The sequence below is a fragment of the Ranitomeya variabilis genome, chromosome 6, assembly GCF_051348905.1.
Source record: "Ranitomeya variabilis isolate aRanVar5 chromosome 6, aRanVar5.hap1, whole genome shotgun sequence".
NCBI classification, from domain to species: Eukaryota; Metazoa; Chordata; class Amphibia; order Anura; family Dendrobatidae; genus Ranitomeya; species Ranitomeya variabilis.
Window position 1 is genome coordinate 488401084 of NC_135237.1, and position 25457 is coordinate 488426540.

A 25457-nucleotide genomic window follows, 5' to 3' on the forward strand; every position below is an offset into this window, starting at 1 on the left:
AGAATTAGAAACCAAATAATATTAAAAAAAAAAAAATAGGCTTTCTATGGCCCACTGAATGAAAGGGAGAGAGGTGGCACACCCAGGAGTCAAGACTGGCACACAAGCTGAAAGGGCAATATTACTCTCCCACTGTTTTTTTATGTATTTTTTGTTTTTTCAGGGAGACTTTAGAAACCCAATAATATTTAAAAAAAAAAAAAAATAGGCTTTCTATGGCCCACTGAATGAAAGGGAGAGAGGTGGCACACCCAGGAGTCAAGACTGGCACACAAGCTGAAAGGGCAATATTACTCTCCCACTGTTTTTTTATGTATTTTTTGTTTTTTCAGGGAGACTTTAGAAACCCAATAATATTTTAAAAAAAAAAAAAGGCTTTCTATGGCCCACAATTAGAGAGAGAGAGGTGGCACAACCAGGAGTCAAGACTGGCGCACAAGCTGAAAGGGCAATATTACTCTCCCACTGTTTTTTATGTTTTTTTTTGTTTTTTTCAGGGAGACTTTAGAAACCAAATAATATTAAAAAAAAAAAAAAAAAAGGCTTTCTATGGCCCACAATTAGAGAGAGAGAGGTGGCACAACCAGGAGTCAAGACTGGCGCACAAGCTGAAAGGGCAATATTACTCTCCCACTGTTTTTTATGTTTTTTTTGTTTTTTTCAGGGAGACTTTAGAAACCAAATAATATTAAAAAAACCAAAAAAAAAAAAGGCTTTCTATGGCCCACTGAATGAGAGGGAGAGAGGTGGCACACCCAGGAGTCAAGACTGGCACACAAGCTGAAAGGGCAATATTACTCTCCCACTGTTTTTTTATGTATTTTTTGTTTTTTCAGGGAGACTTTAGAAACCCAATAATATTTTAAAAAAAAAATAAATAGGCTTTCTATGGCCCACTGAATGAGAGGGAGAGAGGTGACACACCCAGGAGTCAAGACTGGCACACAAGCTGAAAGGGCAATATTACTCTCCCACTGTTTTTTTAGTTTTTTTTTTTTTTTTCAGGGAGAATTAGAAACCAAATAATATTAAAAAAAAAAAAAAAATAGGCTTTCTATGGCCCACTGAATGAAAGGGAGAGAGGTGGCACACCCAGGAGTCAAGACTGGCACACAAGCTGAAAGGGCAATATTACTCTCCCACTGTTTTTTTAGGTTTTTTTTTTTTTTCAGGGAGACTTTAGAAACCAAATAATATTAAAAAAAAAAAAAAAAAAAAAAAAAAAATAGGCTTGCTATAGCCCACTGAATGAGAGATAGCACACACAGCAGTGGCACACAAGCCCTGACTGAGGCCAATATTTTTCTCCCACTGATTGATGTAGTGTTTTTGTGTTGAGGTAGAATTTAGAACACAAATCACGGAAAAAATAAATAGGCTTTCTATGGCCCACTGAATGAAAGGGAGAGAGGTGGCACACCCAGGAGTCAAGACTGGCACACAAGCTGAAAGGGCAATATTACTCTCCCACTGTTTTTTTATGTATTTTTTGTTTTTTCAGGGAGACTTTAGAAACCCAATAATATTTTAAAAAAAAAAAAAGGCTTTCTATGGCCCACTGAATGAGAGGGAGAGAGGTGGCACACCCAGGAGTCAAGACTGGCACACAAGCTGAAAGGGCAATATTACTCTCCCACTGTTTTTTTAGGTTTTTTTTGTTTTTTCAGGGAGACTTTAGAAACCCAATAATATTTAAAAAAAAAAATAAATAGGCTTTCTATGGCCCACTGAATGAAAGGGAGAGAGGTGGCACACCCAGGAGTCAAGACTGGCACACAAGCTGAAAGGGCAATATTACTCTCCCACTGTTTTTTTAGGTTTTTTTTTTTTTTCAGGGAGACTTTTGAAACCAAATAATATTTAAAAAAAAAAAAAAAAAAAAATAGGCTTGCTATAGCCCACTGAATGAGAGATAGCGCACACACAGCAGTGGCACACAAGCCCTGACTGAGGCCAATATTTTTCTCCCACTGATTGATGTAGTGTTTCTGTGTTGAGGTAGATTTTAGAACACAAATCACGGAAAAAATAAATAGGCTTTCTATGGCCCACTCAGTGAGAGATGGCACACACAGGGATGGCACTGTAGCAGAAATGCCAATCTTAATCTCCCCCAAAAAAAAATCAAAAAAAAAAAAAAAACTGTCCTACAATTACTATCTCCCTGCAGTAATGTAAGCCAGGTATGGCAGGCAGCAATAGGAGTGGACTGATGCACAAATTAAATAAAAAGTGTGGACAAACAAAAAAGATAGCTGTGCAGAAAGGAAGGAACAAGAGGATATGTGCTTTGAAAAAAGCAGTTGGTTTCCACAGTGGCGTACACACAGCAATACAGCTATCACGGAGCCTTCTAGGGCAGCCCAATGAGCTACAGCGCTGAGGGGAAAAAAAAAAAAAAATAGCTTCCACTGTTCCTGCACACCGAAGGTGGTGTTGGACAGTGGAAATCGCTGCAGCACAAGCGGTTTGGTGGTTAGTGGACCCTGCCTAACGCTCTCCCTGCTTCTGATGAAGCGGCAGCAACCTGTCCCTAAGCTCAGATCAGCAGCAGTAAGATGGCGGTCGGCGGGAACGCCCCTTTATAGCCCCTGTGACGCCGCAGACAGCAAGCCAATCACTGCAATGCCCTTCTCTAAGATGGTGGGGACCAGGATCTATGTCATCACGCTGCCCACACTCTGCGTTCACCTTCATTGGCTGAGAAATGGCGCTTTTCGCGTCATTGAAACGCGACTTTGGCGCGAAAGTCGCGTACCGCATGGCCGACAAGCACAGGGGTCGGATCGGGTTTCATGAGACGCCGACTTAGCCAAAAGTCGGCGACTTTTGAAAATGATCGACCCGTTTCGCTCAACCCTAGCCGCCACGATTAGTTGCCTGTTTTCACAGCCAAAAAGATTCTCTTCATCTCTTTATGGAGATAAAAAAAAATCCAGAAAACGCAAAGAAAAGTGCACAAAACCCGTAGGAAAGCTCAGGAAACCACCAAACATGCGAATGATGGACAAATCGGGGCTAAAAACCTCTAGAGAAAGAGACGTGGGCAAAGTGTCTACTGCTGGAGAAGGCGCCCAGCTGTCCTGCAGGAGACCAGCTGTGGGCAGTGATCAGAGCCCGATGACCAAGGCCACGTGCAGCACACAGCGACCCACAGTGCCGGGATCACGGAGCCCCGCCTTCCCACAGCGCGGAGCCACGCCTTTCCACAGCGCAGCCCGGCCTTCCCACAGCGCGGTGCCCCGCCTTCCCTCAGCGCGCAGCCCCGCCTTCCCTCAGCGCGCAGCCCTGGCTCCTCCCACTCTCACATTTGACAGATACACATGAATGGATCTCCAACTATTGGCTGACCACGCCAAAGACTTCACAAACGTGCGACACACCCTCAGGCTCTGATTGGAAAACGCCCAGCAGCTGAGACTCCGCCCCCCGCACGGGCCGACACTCGGTTTGGCATTGGTCATGGTAGGTTAGGTTATGTGACCACGCCCCCGTCAGTTAGATTACGCCCCTTTCTTCAGATTTCTGACGTCTCCTCCCGATCAAGACACGCCCACTGTTGTGTGCTCGCTGCTTGGTGACACTGTCTCCTTCAGCCAATAACCGTCCTCGTTCCCGGGGAGCCGGGCGTGCCTCTGTTGCCGTGGTAGCCGGAGAGTGCGGCGGAGCGACACATCTAGGGGAGTCACCATGGAGGATGTGGGAGGTAAGGAGGGGCTCCGGGGGGCTCTAGCTGTCAGCGGCGGAGGAAGGGTCACCCCGGGCTCACGGCACCGGGTCGGGGCTAATCCGGGAGCTCTGCAGGCTGGCGGCACAGATGGCCGAGGATGCTCGGTATAATCCCTCAAGAAGCCGCACTGGGCCTGCGCCGCGGATCACATCTGCCACTGGCGGATACCGGCACAGGGCGGCACTGATTGCTGCGGGCGCCCGGGGCTACAGCTGACGGTGCACGTGCCAGTGACCCTGGGGAAAGGTTACATTATGCCAGTCTCTGCTGTGTGCCAGTCATGCCAGTCTGCTGTGTGCCAGTCTCTGCTGTGTGCCAGCCGTGTCAGCCTCTGCTCTGTGCCAGCCATGCCAGTCTCTGCTGTGTGCCAGTCTCTGCTGTGTGCCAGCCTCTGCTGTGTGCCAGCCGTGCCAGCCTCTGCTGTGTGCCAGCCGTGTCAGCCTCTGCTCTGTGCCAGCCATGCCAGTCTGTGCTGTGCCAGTCTGTGCTGTGTGCCAGCCTCTGCTGTGTGCCAGCCGTGTCAGCCTCTGCTCTGTGCCAGCCATGCCAGTCTGTGCTGTGTGCCAGTCTGTGCTGTGTGCCAGCCTCTGCTGTGTACCAGCCATGTCAGCCTCTGCTGTGTGCCAGCCGTGCCAGCCTCTGCTCTGTGCCAGCCGTGTCAGCCTCTGATGTGTGCCAGCCTTGCCAGTCTCTGCTGTGTGCCAGTTTCTGCTGTGTGCCAGCCATGTCAGCCTCTGCTGTGTGCCAGTCTCTGCTGTGTGCCAGTCTCTGCTGTGTGCCAACCATGTCAGCCTCTGCTCTGTGCCAGCCTCTGCTCTGTGCCAGCTGTGTCAGTCTCTGATGTGTGTCAGTCTCTGCTGTGTGCCAGCCGTGTCAGCCTCTGCTGTGTGCCAGCTGTCAGCCTCTGCTCTGTGCCAGCCTCTGCTGTGTGCCAGTTGTCAACCTCTGTTGTCTGCCAGCCATGCCAGTCTCTGCTGTGTGCCAGCCATGTCACTCTGCTGTGTGCCAGCCATGTCACTCTGCTGTGTACCAGCCATGTCAGACTCTGCTGTGTGCCAGCCATGTCAGCCTCTGCTGTGTGCCAGTCTCTGCTGTGTGCCAGCCTTGCCAGTCTCTGCTGTGTGCCAGCCTCTGCTGTGTGCCAGCCATGTCAGCCTCTGATGTGTGCCAGCCGTGCCAGTTTCTGCTGTGTGCTAGCCTCTGCTGTGTGCCAGTCTCTGCTGTGTGCCAGCGTCTGCTGTGTGCCAGTCTCTGCTGTGTGCCAGCCGTGTCAGCCTCTGCTGTGTGCCAGCCGTGTCAGCCTCTGATGTGTGCTAGCCATGTCAGTCTCTGCTATGTGCCAGTCTCTGCTGTGTGCCAGCCGTGTCAGCCTCTGCTGTGTGCCAGCTGTGTTAACCTCTGCTGTGTGCCAGCCTCTGCTGTGTGCCAGTCTCTGCTGTGTGCCAGCCATGTCAGCTTCTGCTGTGTGCCAGCCTTTGCTCTGCTGTGTGCCAGTCTCTGCTGTGTGCCAGCCGTGTCAGCCTCTGCTGTGTGCCAGCCATGCCAGTCTCTGCTGTGTGCCGGCCAAGTCAGCCTCTGTTCTGTGCCAGCCTCTGCTCTGTGCCAGCCGTGCCAGTTTCTGGTGTGTGCCAGTCGCTGCTGTGTGCCAGCCGTGTCAGCCTCTGCTGTGTGCCAGCCATGCCAGTCTCTGCTGTGTGCCAGCCAAGTCAGCCTCTGTTCTGTGCAAGCCTCTGCTCTGTGCCAGCCGTGCTAGTCTCTGCTGTGTGCTAGTCTCTGCTGTGTGCCAGTCTCTGCTGTGTGCCAGCCGTGTCAGCCTCTGCTGTGTGCCAGCCGTGCCAGTCTCTGGTGTGTGCCAGTCTTTGCTGTGTGCCAGCCAAGTCAGCCTCTGCTGTGTGCCAGCCTCTGCTGTGTGCCAGCCTCTGCTCTGTGCCAGCCGTGCCAGTCTCTGCTGTGTGCCAGTCTCTGCTGTGTGCCAGCCATGTCAGCCTCTGCTGTGTGCCAGCCTCTGCTGTGTGCCAGCCGTGTCAGCATCTGCTGTGTGCCAGTCTCTGCTGTGTGCCAGCCATGTCAGCCTCTGCTGTGTGCCAGCCTCTGCTGTGTGCAAGCCTCTGCTGTGTGCCAGCCGTGTCAGCCTCTGCTGTGTGCCAGTCTCTGCTGTGTGCCAGCCATGTCAGCCTCTGCTCTGTGCCAACCTCTGCTGTGTGCCAGTCTCTGCTGCGCCATCCATGTCATCCTCTGCTGTGTGCCAGCCTTTGCTCTGTGCCAGCCGTGTCAACCTCTGCTGTGTGCCAGTCTCTGCTGTGTGCCAGCCGCGTCAGCCTCTGCTGTGTGCCAGTCTCTGCTGTGTGCCAGCCATGTCAGCCTCTGCTGTGTGCCAGCCTCTGCTGTGTGCCAGCCTCTGCTGTGTGCCAGCCTTGCCAGCCTCTGCTGTGTGCCAGCCTTTCCGGCCTCTGCTGTGTCAGCCCCTGCTGTATGCCAGCCTCTGCCAATGACTATTGCAGCTGTGATCATACATGTGCAGGATGATTGTGCCTATACCCATCGACTTAGGGGGCTCCCAGTTGCAGGGGCTGGACCCAACCCTGTGGTAATGTTGCCCCTCGAGTGCCCATTTTAGAATGTATTTTTGTGTCTCTAGCTGTAATAATGCCCCCTTGTGCCATTCCCCACAATATGAATAAATAAGGTTTATACTGACATAACCCATGTGACAGATTCCTCCCAGCACACAGAGCCGGCGGGCACAGGGGGCACAGTGACGTCACCGCTCTGCCTGCGCTGGATGCTGAATTCTGTGGCCTGTAGTGAATTGTCCTGAGCTGTGATACCGCACACTACCTGTACACAGACGTGGCGCTGTTCTGTGGAGGAGAGGTGCCGACGCTCTCTCTTGTCCTGGACAATCCCTTTAAATGCTGTAAAGATTCTGATATTCTATAGCAGAATGCGTCCAGAAATTGTAGATTTTGATATCCTGGGCATGCGGATGAGATTTGTGCACATTTTTATAATCCGCAGCAGATTTTCCATACACAAAACCACATCTGCTGCATTTCTGTTCGGTGTGGCCGCTGCCTGCCAAATTGTGGCAGTTTCCATCCTTACAAATATATTATTACTCCCGAGAGCAGGAGTCCTGCTGGGAGCTGCATCAGAGCCCCCTGTATGGATGTGACAAGCCCCCCGACCATCAGATGGGGCGGTAATCGTCGCCCTTACTGGTGACCAGCAGCAGCCAGGAGGACAGCTGAGAATCTGCTCTGGAGGTCACCTCTGCTGCTGAATCCCAATCCTCTCCTTCATATAAGAACTGTTGGGGAAAATAGCGCAATAGGGTGTTATCCGAGATTAAGCCGTCAATGCAAGGTAAAAGCACTCACCAGACGCAGCTTAAGACCAGCATTGGAGAGATTCACTGCCGCAGATCCACGAGGGACCGGCCGAATACAATGTAGGAGAACGTGGTCAAATTCTGCGCTGCTGCATGTAATCCAAAGGTATTATTAAAGGTGGTCTTTATACAACGCGTTTCTGAGCTTCAAAGAACTCCTTTGTTCTTTTGTGGTATTTCCTGATGAAGGAGTTCTTTGAAGCTCAGAAACGCGTTTAATAAAGACCACTTTTAAAGGGACTCTGTCACCTGAATTTGGAGGGAACAATTTTCAGCCATAGGGGCGGGGATTGCCTTGTGCAGGCATGTACTACGGAGGACAGAGAATGAACTTCAATCCGATATTGCAGCCAGCGGGTAAGAAAAGGGTGAATCAAACACCCGAAAACCCCGCCCATATGGCTGAAAATTGTTCCCTCCAAATTCAGGTGACAGAGTCCCTTTAAAAGTGGTCTTTATTAAACGCGTTTCTGAGCTTCAAAGAACTACTTCATCAGGAAATACCACAAAAGAACGATTAAGTTCTTTGAAACTCAGAAACGCGTTGTATAAAGACCACTTTTAATAATACCTTTGGACTACATGCAGCAGCGCAGAATTTGACCACATTCTCCTACATTGTATCATCTCCTTTGTCACTGGTGGGGGGTGTAGTCACCAATCCTCCTATATACCACTGATGTAGGGGTGTAGTCACCATCCTCCTTTATGTCACTGATGTACGGGTGTAGTCACCATTCCTCCTTTATACCACTGATGTAGGGGTGTAGTCACCAATCCTCCTATATACCACTGATGTAGGGGTGTAGTCACCATTCCTCCTTTATGTCACTGATGTACGGGTGTAGTCACCATTCCTCCTTTATACCACTGATGTAGGGGTGTAGTCACCATCCTCCTATATACCACTGATGTAGGGGTGTAGTCACCAATCCTCCTATATACCACTGATGTAGGGGTGTAGTCACCATCCTCCTATATACCACTGATGTAGGGGTGTAGTCACCAATCCTCCTATATACCACTGATGTACGGGTGTAGTCACCATTCCTCCTTTATGCCACTGGTGGGGGGTGTAGTCACCATTCCTCCTATATACCACTGGTGTAGGGGTGTAGTCACCATTCCTCCTTTATGTCACGGGTGGGAGGTGTAGTCACCATTCCTCCTTTATGCCACTGATGTAGGGGTGTAGTCACCATCCTCCTATATACCACTGGTGGGAGGTGTAGTCACCATTCCTCCTATATACCACTGGTGGGAGGTGTAGTCACCATTCCTCCTTTATGTCACGGGTGGGAGGTGTAGTCACCATTCCTCCTTTATACCACTGGTGGGGGGTGTAGTCACCATTCCTCCTTTATGTCACTGATGTAGGGGTGTAGTCGCCATTCCTCCTTTATGCCACTGATGTAGGGGTGTAGTCGCCATTCCTCCTTTATGCCACTGATGTAGGGGTGTAGTCGCCATTCCTCCTTTATGCCACTGGTGGGGGGTGTAGTCACCATTCCTCCTATATACCACTGGTGGGAGATGTAGTCACCATTCCTCCTTTATACCACTGGTGGGAGATGTAGTCACCATTCCTCCTTTATGCCACTGGTGGGGGGTGTAGTCACCATTCCTCCTATATACCACTGGTGGGAGATGTAGTCACCATTCCTCCTTTATGCCACTGGTGGGGGGTGTAGTCACCATTCCTCCTATATACCACTGGTGGGAGATGTAGTCACCATTCCTCCTTTGTCACTGGTGGGAGATGTAGTCACACCATTCCTCCTTTATGTCACTGGTGGGGGGTGTAGTCACCATTCCTCCTTTATGTCACTGGTGGGAGGTGTAGTCACCATTCCTCCTTTATGCCACTGATGTAGGGGTGTAGTCACCATTCCTCCTTTATGCCACTGGTGGGAGGTGTAGTCACCATTCCTCCTATATACCACTGGTGGGAGGTGTAGTCACCATTCCTCCTTTATACCACTGGTGGGAGATGTAGTCACCATTCCTCCTATATACCACTGGTGGGAGATGTAGTCACCATTCCTCCTTTGTCACTGGTGGGAGATGTAGTCACACCATTCCTCCTTTATGTCACTGGTGGGGGGTGTAGTCACCATTCCTCCTATATACCACTGGTGGGAGATGTAGTCACCATTCCTCCTTTATACCACTGGTGGGAGATGTAGTCACCATTCCTCCTTTATGTCACTGGTGGGGGGTGTAGTCACCATTCCTCCTTTATGCCACTGGTGGGAGATGTAGTCACCATTCCTCCTTTATGTCACTGGTGGGGGGTGTAGTCACCATTCCTCCTTTATGTCACTGGTGGGAGGTGTAGTCACCATTCCTCCTTTATGTCACTGGTGGGGGGTGTAGTCACCATTCCTCCTTTATGTCACTGGTGGGAGGTGTAGTCACCATTCCTCCTTTATGTCACTGGTGGGGGGTGTAGTCACCATTCCTCCTTTATGTCACTGGTGGGAGGTGTAGTCACCATTCCTCCTTTATGTCACTGGTGGGGGGTGTAGTCACCATTCCTCCTTTATGCCACTGGTGGGAGGTGTAGTCACCATTCCTCCTTTATGTCACTGGTGGGGGGTGTAGTCACCATTCCTCCTTTATGTCGCTGCTGGGGGTGTAAATATAAAGAAACCCGGCACTCAACTTATAGTGAATCTCGTAGGATTTATTAAAGCAAGAAACGTTTCGGCCTGTATTGGCCTTCTTCAGTCAACTATATACAAAAATTGAGAAATTATATAATGAGTTAACATCACTCAGAAAAGGAAGAAAATAAGGTATATACACAAACAAAGGACACAATGGAACGGTCAAATAAAGGAATATGTGGTATAATATAACAGAGGTAAACCAGACTATTGCACAATAAAATACAGATCTCTGACTCAGGATGTATGTCCCCCCAGACACTGAATGTGCTGTTGTACCTGTTATGGTAATAAAATAGATGTGTAAAGTCGCTTAGTGGACTGTAGAACATACCGTGCTGCCTGTGGGAGCTGTAGAGAATAGGGCAGAAAAGATCTGCCAGTGCTGTTTATCTATGGGGAAGGTGAAAATAGCGCCAGTAAATAAGAGGCAGAGAGGTACAGAAAAAACCCCTGTTGGTAGTATATAGGTACGCATACCAGAGGATTGTAATGTGTGCAGGCTCACAGGGTCCGGCTGAATAAAGATTAATGAAGTCCTCGGTGGCCTGGATGAAGGGAGTACACTATTAGTGCCAATGCTATACAAAGCGTGCGGTGCCAGGGAGTTAGGGTACAGACCTGAGAGAGAAGAATGGAGGGCGTGCGAGTCCTGGCGACGCGGTATCCACCGCTTGTCTGTCCGGACTGTGGGCGCGCCGTGACTGATGTAAGAGAGTGGGCGTGGCTTAGGTCCGTGATTGGAGCAGTCCTAGCATGGAGTGAGTGAGGGAAGCTGGGCGTGTGCACTGTGTGCGTTCCAGTGACCTCATTATGCGTTCCACAGGACTATGGTGGCTCAGAACGGACAAATAAAGGTCCCAATGGTGTAGGAAGGGGCCGTGAGTGATTTACGTAGATCCTATGTGGTGAAGATCAGTACCGGTGACTCTGTAAAGGGAGAGGCAGAGTTAGTACACAGTATATGACATATATGTATATATACACACGCCTAAGTAGACAATGGATCTATAAACAATTTCAATAGGAGTAAACGGATAGCTTTAGGAATGTAGCCTGGCATAGAGCAGGTCTAGGATTAAATAGACATTTGGGGCAAAATGACATAAACATAACAGTAAAGAAGGAGATTGTACCCATGTTTCATAAAAACGACAACAGGTCATATTCTCTGTTGAGACCCCTTGGATGAAGGGTCCCTAACGTGTGGATCCAGTATGCCTCACGTTGTTTCAATCTTTGGATTCGGTTGCCACCTCTCCGTGATTCTGGTACATGCTCAATAATCTGAAATCTCAGTTGAGAAACGTTATGATTATGTGCAATGTAATGTTCGGGTATGGGGAGAAGGAGGTTCTTGCAACGAACTGTTGACTTGTGTTTACTTATTCGGTCCCTAACGGGCTGTGTTGTCTCCCCAATATATAACAAGCCACAGGGGCATTTGATGAGGTAGATGACAAAAGCAGTATCACAAGTATAGTAACCCCGGATCTTTAAGCGTTGGCCTGAGTGAGGATGGTGAAATGAATCTCCTCTGATGACATTGCTGCACTGGTTGCAGTGGAGGCAAGGGAATGTACCGAATTTTGGATTTTGTAAAAACCGTTGTTGTGGGGTGGTTTTTGGGGGAGGTATATCCGCTTTAACGAGTTTGTCTCTGATGTTCGGTGCTCTTTTGAAGCAGGGAAGAAACGGTGTACCGAACTCTGAGACCCTAGGATATGCTTCATGGAGCAAATGCCAATGCTTACGGATGGTTCTATGAAGTATGTAGGCATAGGGGTGGTAGGCATGTACAAACGGGATTCTGTTAGACCCTCTGTCCCTATTGCCAGAATTGGTTGGAATTGTGTAGGGAAGGACTGAATTCGGGTAGCCACGTTGACGAAACTTAGCATGGAGCTCCTCTACCCTAATAGAGCGTGTAGTGTCGTTAGACACAATACGATTGATCCTTTGGACCTGAGATTTTGGTATCGAATTTTTCATGGATTTAGGGTGAAAGCTGTCGAAGTGGAGGAGGCTGTTTCTGTCAGTTTCCTTAGTGAAGAGGTCTGTGGAGAGCGATCCATCATTTTCTTTAATGACCCAAGTGTCAAGGAAACTCAATTTTTTAGGGTCATGGGCCATGGTGAAAGATAAACCCGGCCAAGAAGTATCAAGGAACTGATGGAAGGTCTGAAGAGACTCAAGTGGACCCACCCAAATACAAAAAATGTCGTCAATGAAGCGTTTCCATGACCGAATGTGGTTACGGAAGAGAGGATGTGTATAGATAAGTGTAGCTTCATAATCCGCCATGTAGCTGTTAGCGTACGGGGGCGCGACGTTCGACCCCATCGCGGTCCCCCGTATCTGTAGATAGTATTTATCCTGAAACATGAAAAAGTTGCGTGAGAGTACGAGTTTCAGCAGGTCAACACAGAGATTAATCTGATCACTAGCCATGTCAGTGGAGCTAAGGAGACGACGTATTGTGTCTAAACCTTCCTCATGTGGGATTGAGGTATATAGGTCTTTTACGTCAAAAGACACCAAGAGGGCTTCATTACGTATAGTACCTAGTTGTTTAATATGGGATAAAAAGTCACCCGTGTCAAGAATGAAAGAGGGTGCATTTTTAGTCAAAGGTGTGAGAACCTTCTCAAGGTAGACTGATAAGGGAGATAGAATGGATTCAGTCGAGGCCACTATAGGTCTCCCTGGTGGACTTTGTAAACTTTTATGAATTTTGGGGAGTGTATAGAAAACCGGAGTAATAGGATGTTGCTGAGTGAGAAATTCACATGTTTTGGAGTCTAAAACTCCCAGATCTGTATACTTTTGTAAAGTTTCTGATATAAGTGCCCTAGTCTCGCTAGTGGGATCTCTTAATAGTGCCTTGTATATTGTGGCATCTTCCAATTGTCTCGATATCTCATTGATGTACTCTATTTTATTCATAACCACGATGGCTCCCCCTTTATCAGCAGGTTTTATGACAAGATGAGGGTCATCTTGTAGAGATCTCAAAGCCTGTTGGTCGAGGGCTGTGAGATTAGGGGCAAAGTGTAGCTGACCACTGTTGATATTTGAGCATAACTCATGAAAGGATTTGTACACAAGATCAATGAATGATTCAAGAGTGTGGGAGCCACGTGGAGGTCTCAAAGAACTTTTGGTTCTTAGACCCAGGCTCGCTGCGGTTAATAGTTTAGAATCTGACCTTATGGGTACGGGCGGTGTATCATGTGGTGGCACCTCTGAAAAATACGCTTTTAATCTGAGTCGACGAAAAAATTTAAGTAAGTCCATTTCGAGTTCAAATGTCCTGCACCTGTAAGATGGGCAGTATGATAAGCCCTTTTGTAGGACATTGTGTTCGGCTATCCCTAAAGTCCTGGAAGAAATATTGACAACTAAAGGCCAGTTACCTGGGAGCGGGTCACGCGTTGTTGTATGCTGTCTCTGCCTGTGTCCTTGGCCTCGCCTCGTCCTCTTCGCCTGGGTTGTCTGCGGCCTCTCGAAAAAAAATGACTCATGGGTGCTGGTTCTCTCCACTCTGGTTCTGACCCCGAAGTGGAAAAGTCTACTGAAGATCTGGAAACATTTCTGTTTGGGGCCCACCTGGTAGAGGGTTTGCTGCGCCATTTGTAGACTCTGTCCAAGTCGTAGTCCTCTGTGTCCCGTGCGAACTTATTTCTTTTCTTGTCTTCCGTATCCTTACGATGTAGGTCCAGAACAGTTTGAATTTGAGTTTTCAGGGCACTCAATTCTTCTGTAGTGCTGGCCGCGGCTAATTGTGTCTCGATGCTTTGGATCCGGGCTGCACTGGATTCGATCTCTTTATGAAGGTGTTCTATAGTTAAGGTAATCAGATCGAAAGAGCTCTTATTGAGGATCTTTTCAAATTTACAGCAATACTCCGTGGAGTCACTAAAGAGAGTGGGGCGTAAAGGGACTCGCAATCCACGCGGTATACGCTGGACCCGTAAATACTCTGTTAATGTTGCGCAATGCAACTCTATGTTAATCAAGTGACGTTTTTCCCTCTCCAAATCTCTACCCCTGGTTTCCCTGGGGGGGATTTTAAGAAAGTCACTAGAGATGGTGGATTGTGCAATGATGTGGGAAGTCTCCTCTGCATTATAGGAGAAGACTGTGGAAGTCATGACCGTGGGATGTGCTATACGTAAGGGTATATGTGGGGTGTAGTCACCATACATCAGATATCAGGACACACATAACGATCTTTTCTCCTCCCATGTTACTAAGTATAAAATACTGTAAAACACCAGCTTCTAAAAACATTCCGTTACAATCAGAGATAGAAGTGCCCGGATCACGCTCTTCTTGAAAGTTGTGAAAATTGGAGATCTTCCATCATTTACATCTATGGATTATTTGTGCATGTATTAAAAAAAATAAATAAAAAAAAATAGGTGTGAACATGTCAAGAGTTTCTTTTGGCTAAAGATAGTCATATAGCAGACAGCTGTAACCCTCCCCTCTGACACGTGCACTCTGTTTGGGTGAAAGTGCTTGTGTTTTCATTAGGCAGAAGGGAATAAGTTGCTGTGATACCGCTAGTGGCAGCTACATCATTTGTCAGGGAAGAGTCAGGAGGCCTCCATACTTGTTAGGGGGCAGCATGGTCCCGCCATAACCCCTCGACGGATTCCGATGACATCAGGACATCCCCTATTCTTCTATTATTGTATAACTGATATGAAACGTCTTTTCAGGATTCAGAGAAAGCTGAGTGGTTACTTTTGTAGATATTTCAAAGTACCTTTGCTTTTCTTACACATTTGCTTTAAGAAGCCCCCTTTCCACTTCTGGACCATCACATTTTGTCGTACACTTGAGTTGAGAGGTGGACACCCTCTTGAGCCCCAACTGACCGTATGAACTAGGCACATAACCTTGTGGGGCTGCAGTCCATATAAAAGCTGCACATTTAGACCCATTCATTTGCAGTTTTTTTTATTACCGTATTTTTCTTTTTTTGTCTTGTGGAATTCAATGTAGTTTTTATGCACTGTATGACTTTTAGGCTAAAGCTAAAAAATGGTCTTTATTTTTGTCCTGAACCTTTTTGGGGGACTTTTTATTGTTAAAATAACTGGCTTACATGGAAAAAACTGCAAGGGGAAAATTTTTGCCAAAATTAGTGACTTTTTACAAGAACATGCAGTGGAAGTTAGAGCCCCGTCTTCCTCTTCATGTTCGGTTTGGGCGAAAGCGTGGACAGTGACGCGAGTGCTGATTGGGCGCCGGGCACCACGTGTCATAACCGCACGAGAGCCCCGGGACTGTGAGCGCCAGTGTGCAGCTCTTGACACCGTTTTTAAGGATTTCTGTTTTGAGCCAGTACTCACACCAAGCACTTTGTCAGACAATGTCACTCGGCTGCATCCGAGGCAAGTAAAAAGATTCCAGGAGAGGTTTTGTCTCCGGCTGAATCCTTGTATTATGGGAACAGCAACCACTGGTGAAAAGGTGATTCTTAGCCAGGGATGTACGGAGGATGAACATGAGACAATGGAGACTGAAAGAAAACTGAGTAAGAAGGGAGAGGACACCTGCATCATAGCTGGACTACAGGGAGACAGACAGGTCAAACTTCAAAAAGCAGCTATCAAAAAACTGACCGTCACATCCAAACACAAACCAGGTGTGAACAGGGGCTTAGCTAGAGTCGCCAACTCATATACAATCAACCAGATAAGGCAGCACTCTGCAGCACCATAGCATGCAAACTTGAAATGTGACAATTGAATTGCAGTACTGCACTGGAAATATGAAAACATTGAGAATGCTTAGCACACAAATTGGCATTGACATGCCAGAAGGATCGAAGATGAGGAAAAATGTCTTTTTACTGGTGTTTGGATTTTTGGGAGGATCTGCTGAAGCTTCTGACCTATTCCGCTCCTGTCTGGTCACTTGATTTGACTTTCATGTTTGCTCCTTCTCAGGCTGTTACATTTTTTCCGTGTTTGGCCTTTTTCCGTGCAGATGTTACATTTCCGAACAATGACTTCACTCAGATGAAACTTTCTTTCCCTGGAATAACATTTTCCCAGTTCCATGTGAGCGGCGGACCTCACAGAGGAGCCGGCTGGTTTCTGCGTCTCGTGGTGTGTTCAGCCATCCATCAATGTCCAGCCGACCTCTTGTCTGGGCTGTGAAGGGTTCCCTTTTTGGCAATTCTTTAGGGTACACTATAGAACATATAGCGGGGAGAGCAGTGGGCAGGCATGGCTTGCTACTATGGGAATGATTTTTCATTCCCCCTAATTATTGAAAATGGCTTTGACATCTCAGTCGAGAGGGGCAGCTGATGGCTAAATATGTGGGGACATTATCATGCTATGTGCAGTATTTAAACTTCTGGGACCTTCACGATTTTGGACCGTGGGGGCAATTAAAAACATGGTGGGGGGAAAAAAGCAAAAAAGATTAAAAAAAAAAAAAAGATTAAAGAAGTTGTCCACTACTTGGTCAACTTCTTCTCATATCCCTCGCTTAGCCTCAAGAAAAATTATGAAGCCTATACTCCCCTCCCGTGTCGGTGCCGTTCCCGCGGAGTCAGCATTAGGTCTCCCGGGACTTCGGTGCTATTGTTGCTACACATGACTCCGGCGTCCAATCAGTGCTGGCGTTACTGTCCCCGCATTCAGACAAATGAGGAGGAAGTCAGAGATCAGCTGCAGCCTGGACTTTCTCTTCATGTTCGATTTGTATGAAGATGGGGACAGCGCCGCCGCCATGCCATTTGATGCCATTTTTGTTCTCCATCTCTGTTCTGTGAGGAGCTGTGTAATCATCATCAGTACCTGTAATAGGAGTTCTGGACCCCTCTCTATCCCTCTTCTCTATTTCCATCATGAAGAACCTTAGTGGTAGCATCCATCCGTCTGAGTTGAATGGAGGCTGGACATGTGCACCATAACTGCATACATTCTTTATAGGTGTGCTGGAGAAAAAACAGTCTTCTGCGTTTTGTTTCTGTCTCAAAATGAAGTGAAGTTGCCCAAATTCAGCCACTGACCCATTCAGACAGAGGTCTGCAGAGCCCCGTTATTTAGATCCCAAGGGTTAGATCTCCACTGATCAGAAAGTTATTACCTATCCTGGGGACAGGTAACATCTAATAAAAGAAATAAGGCCTCATTCACATGTCAGTTTTTTGGTCAATGTTTCATCAGTGTTTTTAAGCAAAAATCAGGAGTGGAACCTATTGGGAAAAAAACTATAGCTGAAAGAAATGAACCTGTTCTGTGTTTTGGAGCCATTCCTGGTTTTGATGATGAAAGACTGACCAGAAAAACTGTTGTGTGACTGAGGCCTTACTCTTCCAACCAATCTAAGGCCGTTTTATAAAATGAGTACAATTCTGCAGATCCTCTGAATCGTGAAGATTATTTCCTGCTTTGTGACGTGTGATCTTTTATGTCTTTGTTTGCAGTGGGTAATGTGCGTGAGGGAGTCATTTAGTTCTGTCACATTGCTGACATATCCGGGGGAAATAAGTGCACCCCTTATACTACACAGATAGATCACGTAATGTAGTGCGTGCATTTCTACAAGCTTCAGCTCAGATCTGCCGCATGTTAAAGCATGACCGCCGTTTTCATTTTTATGTTAGAAATCAGTAGTACATGGACAAATATATCACTTATTAGTATATGGGATGAGGGGAATCTGTTCCTTTCTTCCAGGACTGATCCTTCTCAAAGTTCCCAATTCATAGGTATAACCTGTCTTCAGTGAATATACAGATTTTGCCATTACTGAGAGAGGAGAGGACAGTTGGTGCTCATAAGGTTCTATGGAGATCTGTAAGTGTTCTCTCAGGAGCACTTGCAGCAGAATGTCTGTGTGGCCTCGAGCTCCCCTCCCTTCATAATAAATGACAGTTGTTGTTTTTTTACCCCTATTATGATAAAGTGAATGTCTGTCCTCACTGAAGACTTTGCCCTTGAATTGAGAATGTAACATTAGTTCAAGAGGAGAGAGAAGCAGATTTCGCTGATGAGATAGATTACAAAGTTGCTGAAAGGGGTATTCCCATCCCCAAGATCCTATCCCAATATTTAGCAAGTTTAATAATAATATTAGCAAATACCTCCAATTGGAAATTCAGTACAGTTCTTCTGATTCGCTATGTCGCTTACCCCATGTGCAGTGCATTGCAGTAGCTTAGGTATTCATGGTTATGACCACTAACAACTGACAAACTGTCACTATGAGCGGTCGTAACCATGGATACCTAATGTACTGTAATGGCCTGCACATGGGGTAAGCAACATCGCTAATCAGAAGAACTATACTACATTTCTAATTGGAGGTAATATTGCTAATATTATTAGTGTTACACCTACTACATATTGCGATAGGATCTTTGAGATGGGAATACCCCTTTAATTTCATGTGTACTATTGATTTATTAAAATGAAAACGGCGGTTACTCTTTAAAGAGTTTCAGTGAGTATGTGGTCACCGGTGTCTGTGGTGTGTGGCTAGCTACTTCTGTGACTAGGCATAGGTACAGTATCTAATGTCACGTGGCCGTCATCCAGGGCTGTGGAGTTGGAAAGCCAAACCTCCGACTCCTCAATTTCCATGACACCGACTCCACCAAGATGGCCTCCGACTCCACAGGCCTTCCGTCATCCAATCTTTGCTGCAGTATTATGTCTCTATGATCTCGTCGTAGTGCAGCAGCTGCACTGTGTAGGACAGGACAGACATGGCAGAGTCATGTCGGATACTGTGGTGAGTGTGAAATGTGTCTAACTTTTATCAGGCGCGTCATTGTGATGTGTTCGGCGCACTATTAGTCATCTGGTCCTATGTATTCATCCTGCAATCTGTGTTTTTCAGAAAACATTTCCCCTGAAAGCCTCAAGCCCTGCAAAATCTGCGGCAGAACGTTTCTTCCACCTGCTTTGGTATGTGTGTCTGTGTAGTATTATTATTATATGGTAATAATTAGTAATATATATTTTTTAGTTTTTTTAGAGAGAGAAAGTATAAGTATATAACATAAAGGGGCCCTAATACATGTGACACTGTAATATGAGAGATTTAACAAAATTGAGGCGTTATCCCTAGCAACCAATCAGGCTTCTGCTTTCAGTTTTCAAAGGACGACTGAAAAATCTGAGCGGAGTCTGACTGGTTGTTATGGACGACTCTGGGGCTTATCCGGTTATAGTGGTTTGATAAATCTCCCTCAATATGGAAGAGAGATTTTTCTACTGGTGCAAAGTAAAATTGGAGCAGTTGTGTGTGGCAACCAATCAGCTTCCAGCTCTCATTTGTAAGAAGCTGTTTTAATAATATGAGCAAAAACCTGATTGGTTGCTATCGGTAATGTCCCCACTCTTTCCTTGAACCAGTTGTCCTCTGAGGACGTGTTTTTTTTTTTTTCTTAAATACGATGCATGTATTGGAGCTAAAAGTAATTTTGGACTTTGGGTTTCATTAAAAAATGTAATGAGACTTTTACAGACTCTTTGGGCCCAATTCATCAAAGCGTTCACATGAGAATTTTGGTGTAAAAGTTTTGAATAGTTCCAAAATGTAGTCACAACTCGGAGTTAAGACGGTGGGGGTGACACCGTGGCAGTGGGGAGGTGAGACGGGGGGGGGGGGGGTTACACCACAGCACTGGGGGGGATGAGGCGGGGGGTGACACCACAGCACTGGGGAGGTGAGATTGAAAGTGACACTGCGGCACTGGGGGGATGAGACGGGAAGTGACACCACGGCGCTTGGGTGAGACGGGGTTGTGACACCACAGCACTGGGGAGGCAAGACTGAGGTGTGACACCGCGGCACTGGGGGGATGAGATGGGGTTGGGACACCATGGTGCTGGGTTAAGACGGGGTTGGGAAACCACGCCGCTGGTTAGAGACAGGGATGGGACACCATGGCGCTGGGTTGAGATGGGGGTGTGACACCATGGCACTGGGGGGATGAGACGGGGGGGTGACACCACGGCGCTTGGGTGAGACAGGGTTGTGACACCACAGCACTGGGGAGGAGAGACTGACGTGTGACACCGCGGCACTGGGAGGATGAGATGGGGTTGGCACACCATGGCGCTGGGTTGAGACGGGGTGGGACACCATGGCGCTGGGTTGAGATGGGGTGGGACACCATAGAGCTGGGTTAAGACGGGGTTGGGACACCACGCCGCTGGGTCGAGACAGGGATGGCACACCACGACGCTGGGTTGAGACAGGGGTGGGACACCACGGCGCTAGGGCGAGACAGGGGGGTGACACCACAGCTCGTCTAATTCTTGACGAGCGGGGGCGTACCTCACTCCAGTCAGTGCACGGAGGTGCACACCGCTTGCCCACACCACACCATTCCTTTTAAATACAATGTGAACAAAATGTAATATATAGAGAATGTTGCACACACAAAAAGGAAAATGAACTGAAAACTGGCGTTTTGGGTCCCTGCGGATCTTATAGAAAAGCGCTGGTTACATTCATGTCCCAGACAGCGAGGCCGTCCAGTATGTCTGTATTTATTGGTCCTAATGCATTTCTTTGTCTCTTGAAACATATTTTTATTTATTTTTCTAGAAAAAACATACTCCGATATGCCAAAAATCCGCAGTTAAAAAAAGGAAAGTGTTTGACTCCAGCAGACAGCGAGCAGAAGGAACCGAAATTTCCACCGTTAAACCCATAAAGGCAAAAGTAAGTGTTGGAAAAGTATATTAAGGGGGTTATCTGGTCATAAGAAATCGATAACTTATCCTCATGATTGGTCATCAATATCAGATCATTGGGGGTCCGACTCCCGGCTCCTCCACCGATCGGCTGTTCTTAGTTCCGCTTGACAGCAATTTGCAGCTCAGGTCATTGTGTAACTTTTTTTTTTTTTCATTGTACAATGGCTGCTGTAGATCAGATCCTAAGGATGGGTTGTCAACCTCATACAGTGGGGCAAAAAAGTATTTAGTCATTCAGCAATAGTGCAAGTTCCACCACTTAAAAAGATGAGAGGCGTCTGTAATTTACATCATAAGTAGACCTCAACTATGGGAGACAAACTGAGAAAAAAAATCCAGAAAATCACATTGTCTGTTTTTTTAACATTTAATTTGCATATTATGGTGGAAAATAAGTATTTGGTCAGAAACAAAATTTCATCTCAATACTTTGTAAAATATCCTTTGTTGGCAATGACAGAGGTCAAACGTTTTCTGTAAGTCTTCACAAGGTTGCCACACACTGTTGTTGGTATGTTGGCCCATTCCTCCATGCAGATCTCCTCTAGAGCAGTGATGTTTTTTGGCTTTTCGCTTGGCAACACGGACTTTCAACTCCCTCCAAAAGTTTTCTATAGGGTTGAGATCTGGAGACTGGCTAGGCCACTCCAGGACCTTGAAATGCTTCTTACGAAGCCACTCCTTCGTTGCCTTGGCGGTGTGCTTTGGATCATTGTCATGTTGAAAGACCCAGCCACGTTTCATCTTCAATGCCCTTGCTGATGGAAGGAGGTTTGCACTCAAAATCTCACGATACATGGCCCCATTCATTCTTTCATGTACCCGGATCAGTCGTCCTGGCCCCTTTGCAGAGAAACAGCCCCAAAGCATGATGTTTCCACCACCATGCTTTACAGTAGGTATGGTGTTTGATGGATGCAACTCAGTATTCTTTTTCCTCCAAACACGACAAGTTGTGTTTCTACCAAACAGTTCCAGTTTGGTTTCATCAGACCATAGGACATTCTCCCAAAACTCCTCTGGATCATCCAAATGCTCTCTAGCAAACTTCAGACGGGCCCGGACATGTACTGGCTTAAGCAGTGGGACACGTCTGGCACTGCAGGATCTGAGTCCATGGTGGCGTAGTGTGTTACTTATGGTAGGCCTTGTTACATTGGTCCCAGCTCTCTGCAGTTCTTTCACTAGGTCCCCCCGCGTGGTTCTGGGATTTTTGCTCACCGTTCTTGTGATCATTCTGACCCCACGGGGTGGGATTTTGCGTGGAGCCCCAGATCAAGGGAGATTATCAGTGGTCTTGAGTGTCTTCCATTTTCTAATTATTGCTCCCACTGTTGATTTCTTCACTCCAAGCTGGTTGGCTATTGCAGATTCAGTCTTCCCAGCCTGGTGCAGGGCTACAATTTTGTTTCTGGTGTCCTTTGACAGCTCTTTGGTCTTCACCATAGTGGAGTTTGGAGTCAGACTGTTTGAGGGTGTGCACAGGTGTCTTTTTATACTGATAACAAGTTTAAACAGGTGCCATTACTACAGGTAATGAGTGGAGGAAAGAGGAGACTCTTAAAGAAGAAGTTACAGGTCTGTGAGAGCCAGAAATCTGGATTGTTTGTTTCTGACCAAATACTTATTTTCCACCATAATATGCAAATAAAATGATAAAAAAACAGACAATGTGATTTTCTGGAATTTTTTTTCTCAGTTTGTCTCCCATAGTTGAGGTCTACCTATGATGTAAATTACAGACGCCTCTCATCTTTTTAAGTGGTGGAACTTGCACTATTGCTGACTGACTAAATACTTTTTTGCCCCACTGTATGTCTGGATCACCCCTTTAAAACTGTTTGGTTACAAGGGTATTTACAGTAATTATGGTGATATTACGTAATATATAAAACGTCATCTGAAGTCATGATTTTGGTAAGTCCTTTTCTTTATTTGTCTTGTGGTATTAGTTACCGTTTTTGGTTCCAAATTCTTCAAAATGGCGCACACAATTCATTAATTTGGCTTCAAAATAAAAAATGTTCCTTTTTTTCCTGCCTTCAGCTGTTTTTGCAACTTTTTGCATTGATGAATCGGGGCCTAGGGTATGACTGACATTAGAAAGTAGTGTCTGCTTTTTTGGGGGGGTCTACGTTCTGACGGCTTTACCTCCGCAAGTTCACAACTTGCTCTGAACTCCATGTTCGCTCACATTTGTATAACCCAGTAAATCCCATTAAATTACAGTCTTTTCCGAACTCTAAGGCTACTTTCACACTAGCGTCGGGAACAACCCGTCGCTGTGCGTCGGGCCGACGTTCCCGACGCTAGCGTGGTCTCCGCCGCACAACGGGGGCAGCGGATGCATTTTTCCCACGCATCCGCTGCCCCATTGTGAGGTGCGGGGAAGTGCGGGGAGGTGGGGGCGGAGTTCCGGCCGCGCATGCGCGGTCGGAAAAAGCGGACCGTCGGGAGCAAAAAACGTTACATGTAACGTTTTTTTCTCCCGACGGTCCGCTACCACACGCCCAAGCATCGCAAAACGGACGCAACGTTTGGCAATGCGTCGCAAATGCGTCGCTAATGTTAGTCTATGACGAAAAAAAGTATCCAGCAAGAACTTTTGCTGGATGCGTATTTTCGGCAAAACGACGCATTTGCGACGTATTGCAGTTAACGCTAGTGTGAAAGTAGCCTAAAACGCATTGGACCGTAAGACGCACCCCAAATTTAGAGGAGGAAAATAGGAAAAATATATATATATTTTTTTAATGTGTCAAATGGGGATCCGTCTTATAGTCCAAATTTAGATTGCCGGGGGTGGCAGCGGTGGAGCGGGGTCACTGCAAACAGCGGCAGGAGTGGGGTGATGCTGCAGGCCCTTGGCAGGGAGGAGGGGGTGTCCCGGCTGTGATTTAGGGATCTAAATCTGCTCATGTGCCGCCTCAGGCAGACATTTTCTTGAAGCCAACCATAAGGACACCCCTCCTCCCAGCCAGGGCCCAGCATTGCCCCACTGCTGCCGCCGTCGGCTTCCTCCTCCTTGTTAAGCTACATTCGGACTATAAGATGCACCCCCATTTTCCTCCCCAAATTGTTTTGGAAAAAAGTGCATCTTACAGTCTGCAAAATATGGTAGATATGTTTTCTTCGTTTCAGCTTGAACCTCCAAAGAAGCAATCAAACTGGAGGAGGAAGCATGAGGATTTCATCGCCACAATCAGAGCCGCCAAAGGTCTTGATCAAATTATAAAAGAAGGAGGAGAGCTTCCTCCACCGCCTCCACCTTCATATGACCCAGGTGAATATTGAAGAGAGTGGACTGGTGTTTTATGTAAGGTCGGATACCAGTATCCACTGACAGGTCCGCATTTCTGTTAGACCAATTGGGCATAAAATACCTGTACAGTGTTGTCCTACGAACAATTAGCACTGTCATCACTCTCCTTGCCTTACATGCGGAGGAAGCGAGAGCTGCTGCTGCCCTATCACTTCCCCCGGATGTAGTACTGCTACATATGCACATATACATACATACAGCTCTGCTACATACACACAGCTCTGCTACATATGTTCATATAAACATACACAGTTCTGCCACATATGCACAAATACATACACACAGCTCTGCTACATATGCACATGTATATTACAAACACAGTTCTGTTACATGCACATTTATATACACAGCTGTTACATGCACATTTACATACAGCTCTGCTGCATGCACATTTATATACTCACAGCTCTGCTACCTGCACATTTACATGCACATATACACAGCTCTCCTACATATGCACAGCTCTGCTACTTGCACGTTTATAAACACATACAGCTCTGCTACATGCACATTTACATACACAGCTCTGTTCCATGCACATTTACATTCACACAGCTCTGCTGCATGCACATTTACATTCATACAGCTCTGCTGCATGCACTTTCACAGAGCTCTGCTGCATGCACATTTACCTTCACACAGCTCTGCTGCATGCACCTTCACACAGCTCTGCTGCATGCACATTTACATTCACACAGCTCTGCTGCATGCACATTTACATTCACACAGCTCTGCTGCATGCACATTTACATTCACACAGCTCTGCTGCATGCACATTTATATACTCACAGCTCTGCTACATTTACCGTATATACTCGAGTATAAGCCGACCCAAGTATAAGCCGACCCCCTTAATTTTGCAACAAAAAACTGGGAAAACTTATTGACTCGAGTATAAGCCTAGGGTGGAAAATGCAGCAGCTACCGGTAAATGTCAAAAATAAAAATAGATACCAATAAAAGTAAAATTGAGACATCATTAGGTTAAGTGTTTTTGAATATCCATATTGAATCAGGAGCCCCATATAATGAACCATATAGTTCATGATGGGCCCCATAAGATGCTCCATACAAAATACGCCCCATATAATGCTCCATAAAATTTATGATGGACCCCATAAGATGCTCCATATTAAAATATGCCCCATATAATGCTGCACATATGCTGATTATGGCCCCATAAGATGCTTCATACGGATATTTGGCCCATATAATGCTGCACAAATGCTGATTATGGCCCCATAAGATGCTCCATATAACAATGTGCCCCATATAATGCTCCATGCAGTTCTTTATGGCCCCATAAGATGCTCCATATAACAATGTGCCCCATATAATGCTCCATACAGTTCTTTATGGCCCCATAAGATGCTCCATGTAACAATGTGCCCCATATAATGCTCCATACAGTTCATTATGGCCCCATAAGATGCTCCATATAACAATGTGCCACATGTAATGCTCCATGCAGTTCTTTATGGCCCCATATAATGCTCCATACAGTTCATTATGGCCCCATAAGATGCTGCATATAACAATGTGCCACATGTAATGTTCCATGCAGTTCATTATGCCCCCATAAGATGCTCCATATAACAAT

At 46.7% G+C, this 25457-nt stretch overlaps 1 protein-coding gene across 2 annotated transcripts in view; it reads left to right on the plus strand.

The window, feature by feature from the left end:
• The first annotated feature begins 3394 nt into the window (after positions 1-3394).
• The window catches only part of ZC2HC1A (zinc finger C2HC-type containing 1A), a 47933-nt gene continuing 25870 nt past the window's right edge, over positions 3395-25457 (plus strand). Inside the window, exons 1-4 of one of the 2 annotated variants that reach the window (XM_077270698.1) lie at positions 3395-3706; positions 18665-18732; positions 20384-20500; positions 23677-23818. In XM_077270698.1, the coding sequence (XP_077126813.1) occupies positions 3691-3706; positions 18665-18732; positions 20384-20500; positions 23677-23818 (343 nt within the window). In that variant the 5' untranslated portion in view covers positions 3395-3690. Of the gene's footprint in view, positions 3707-3775; positions 3835-18664; positions 18733-20383; positions 20501-23676; positions 23819-25457 lie in introns of those variants that run through there. The other variant, XM_077270699.1, reaches the window with a different exon arrangement.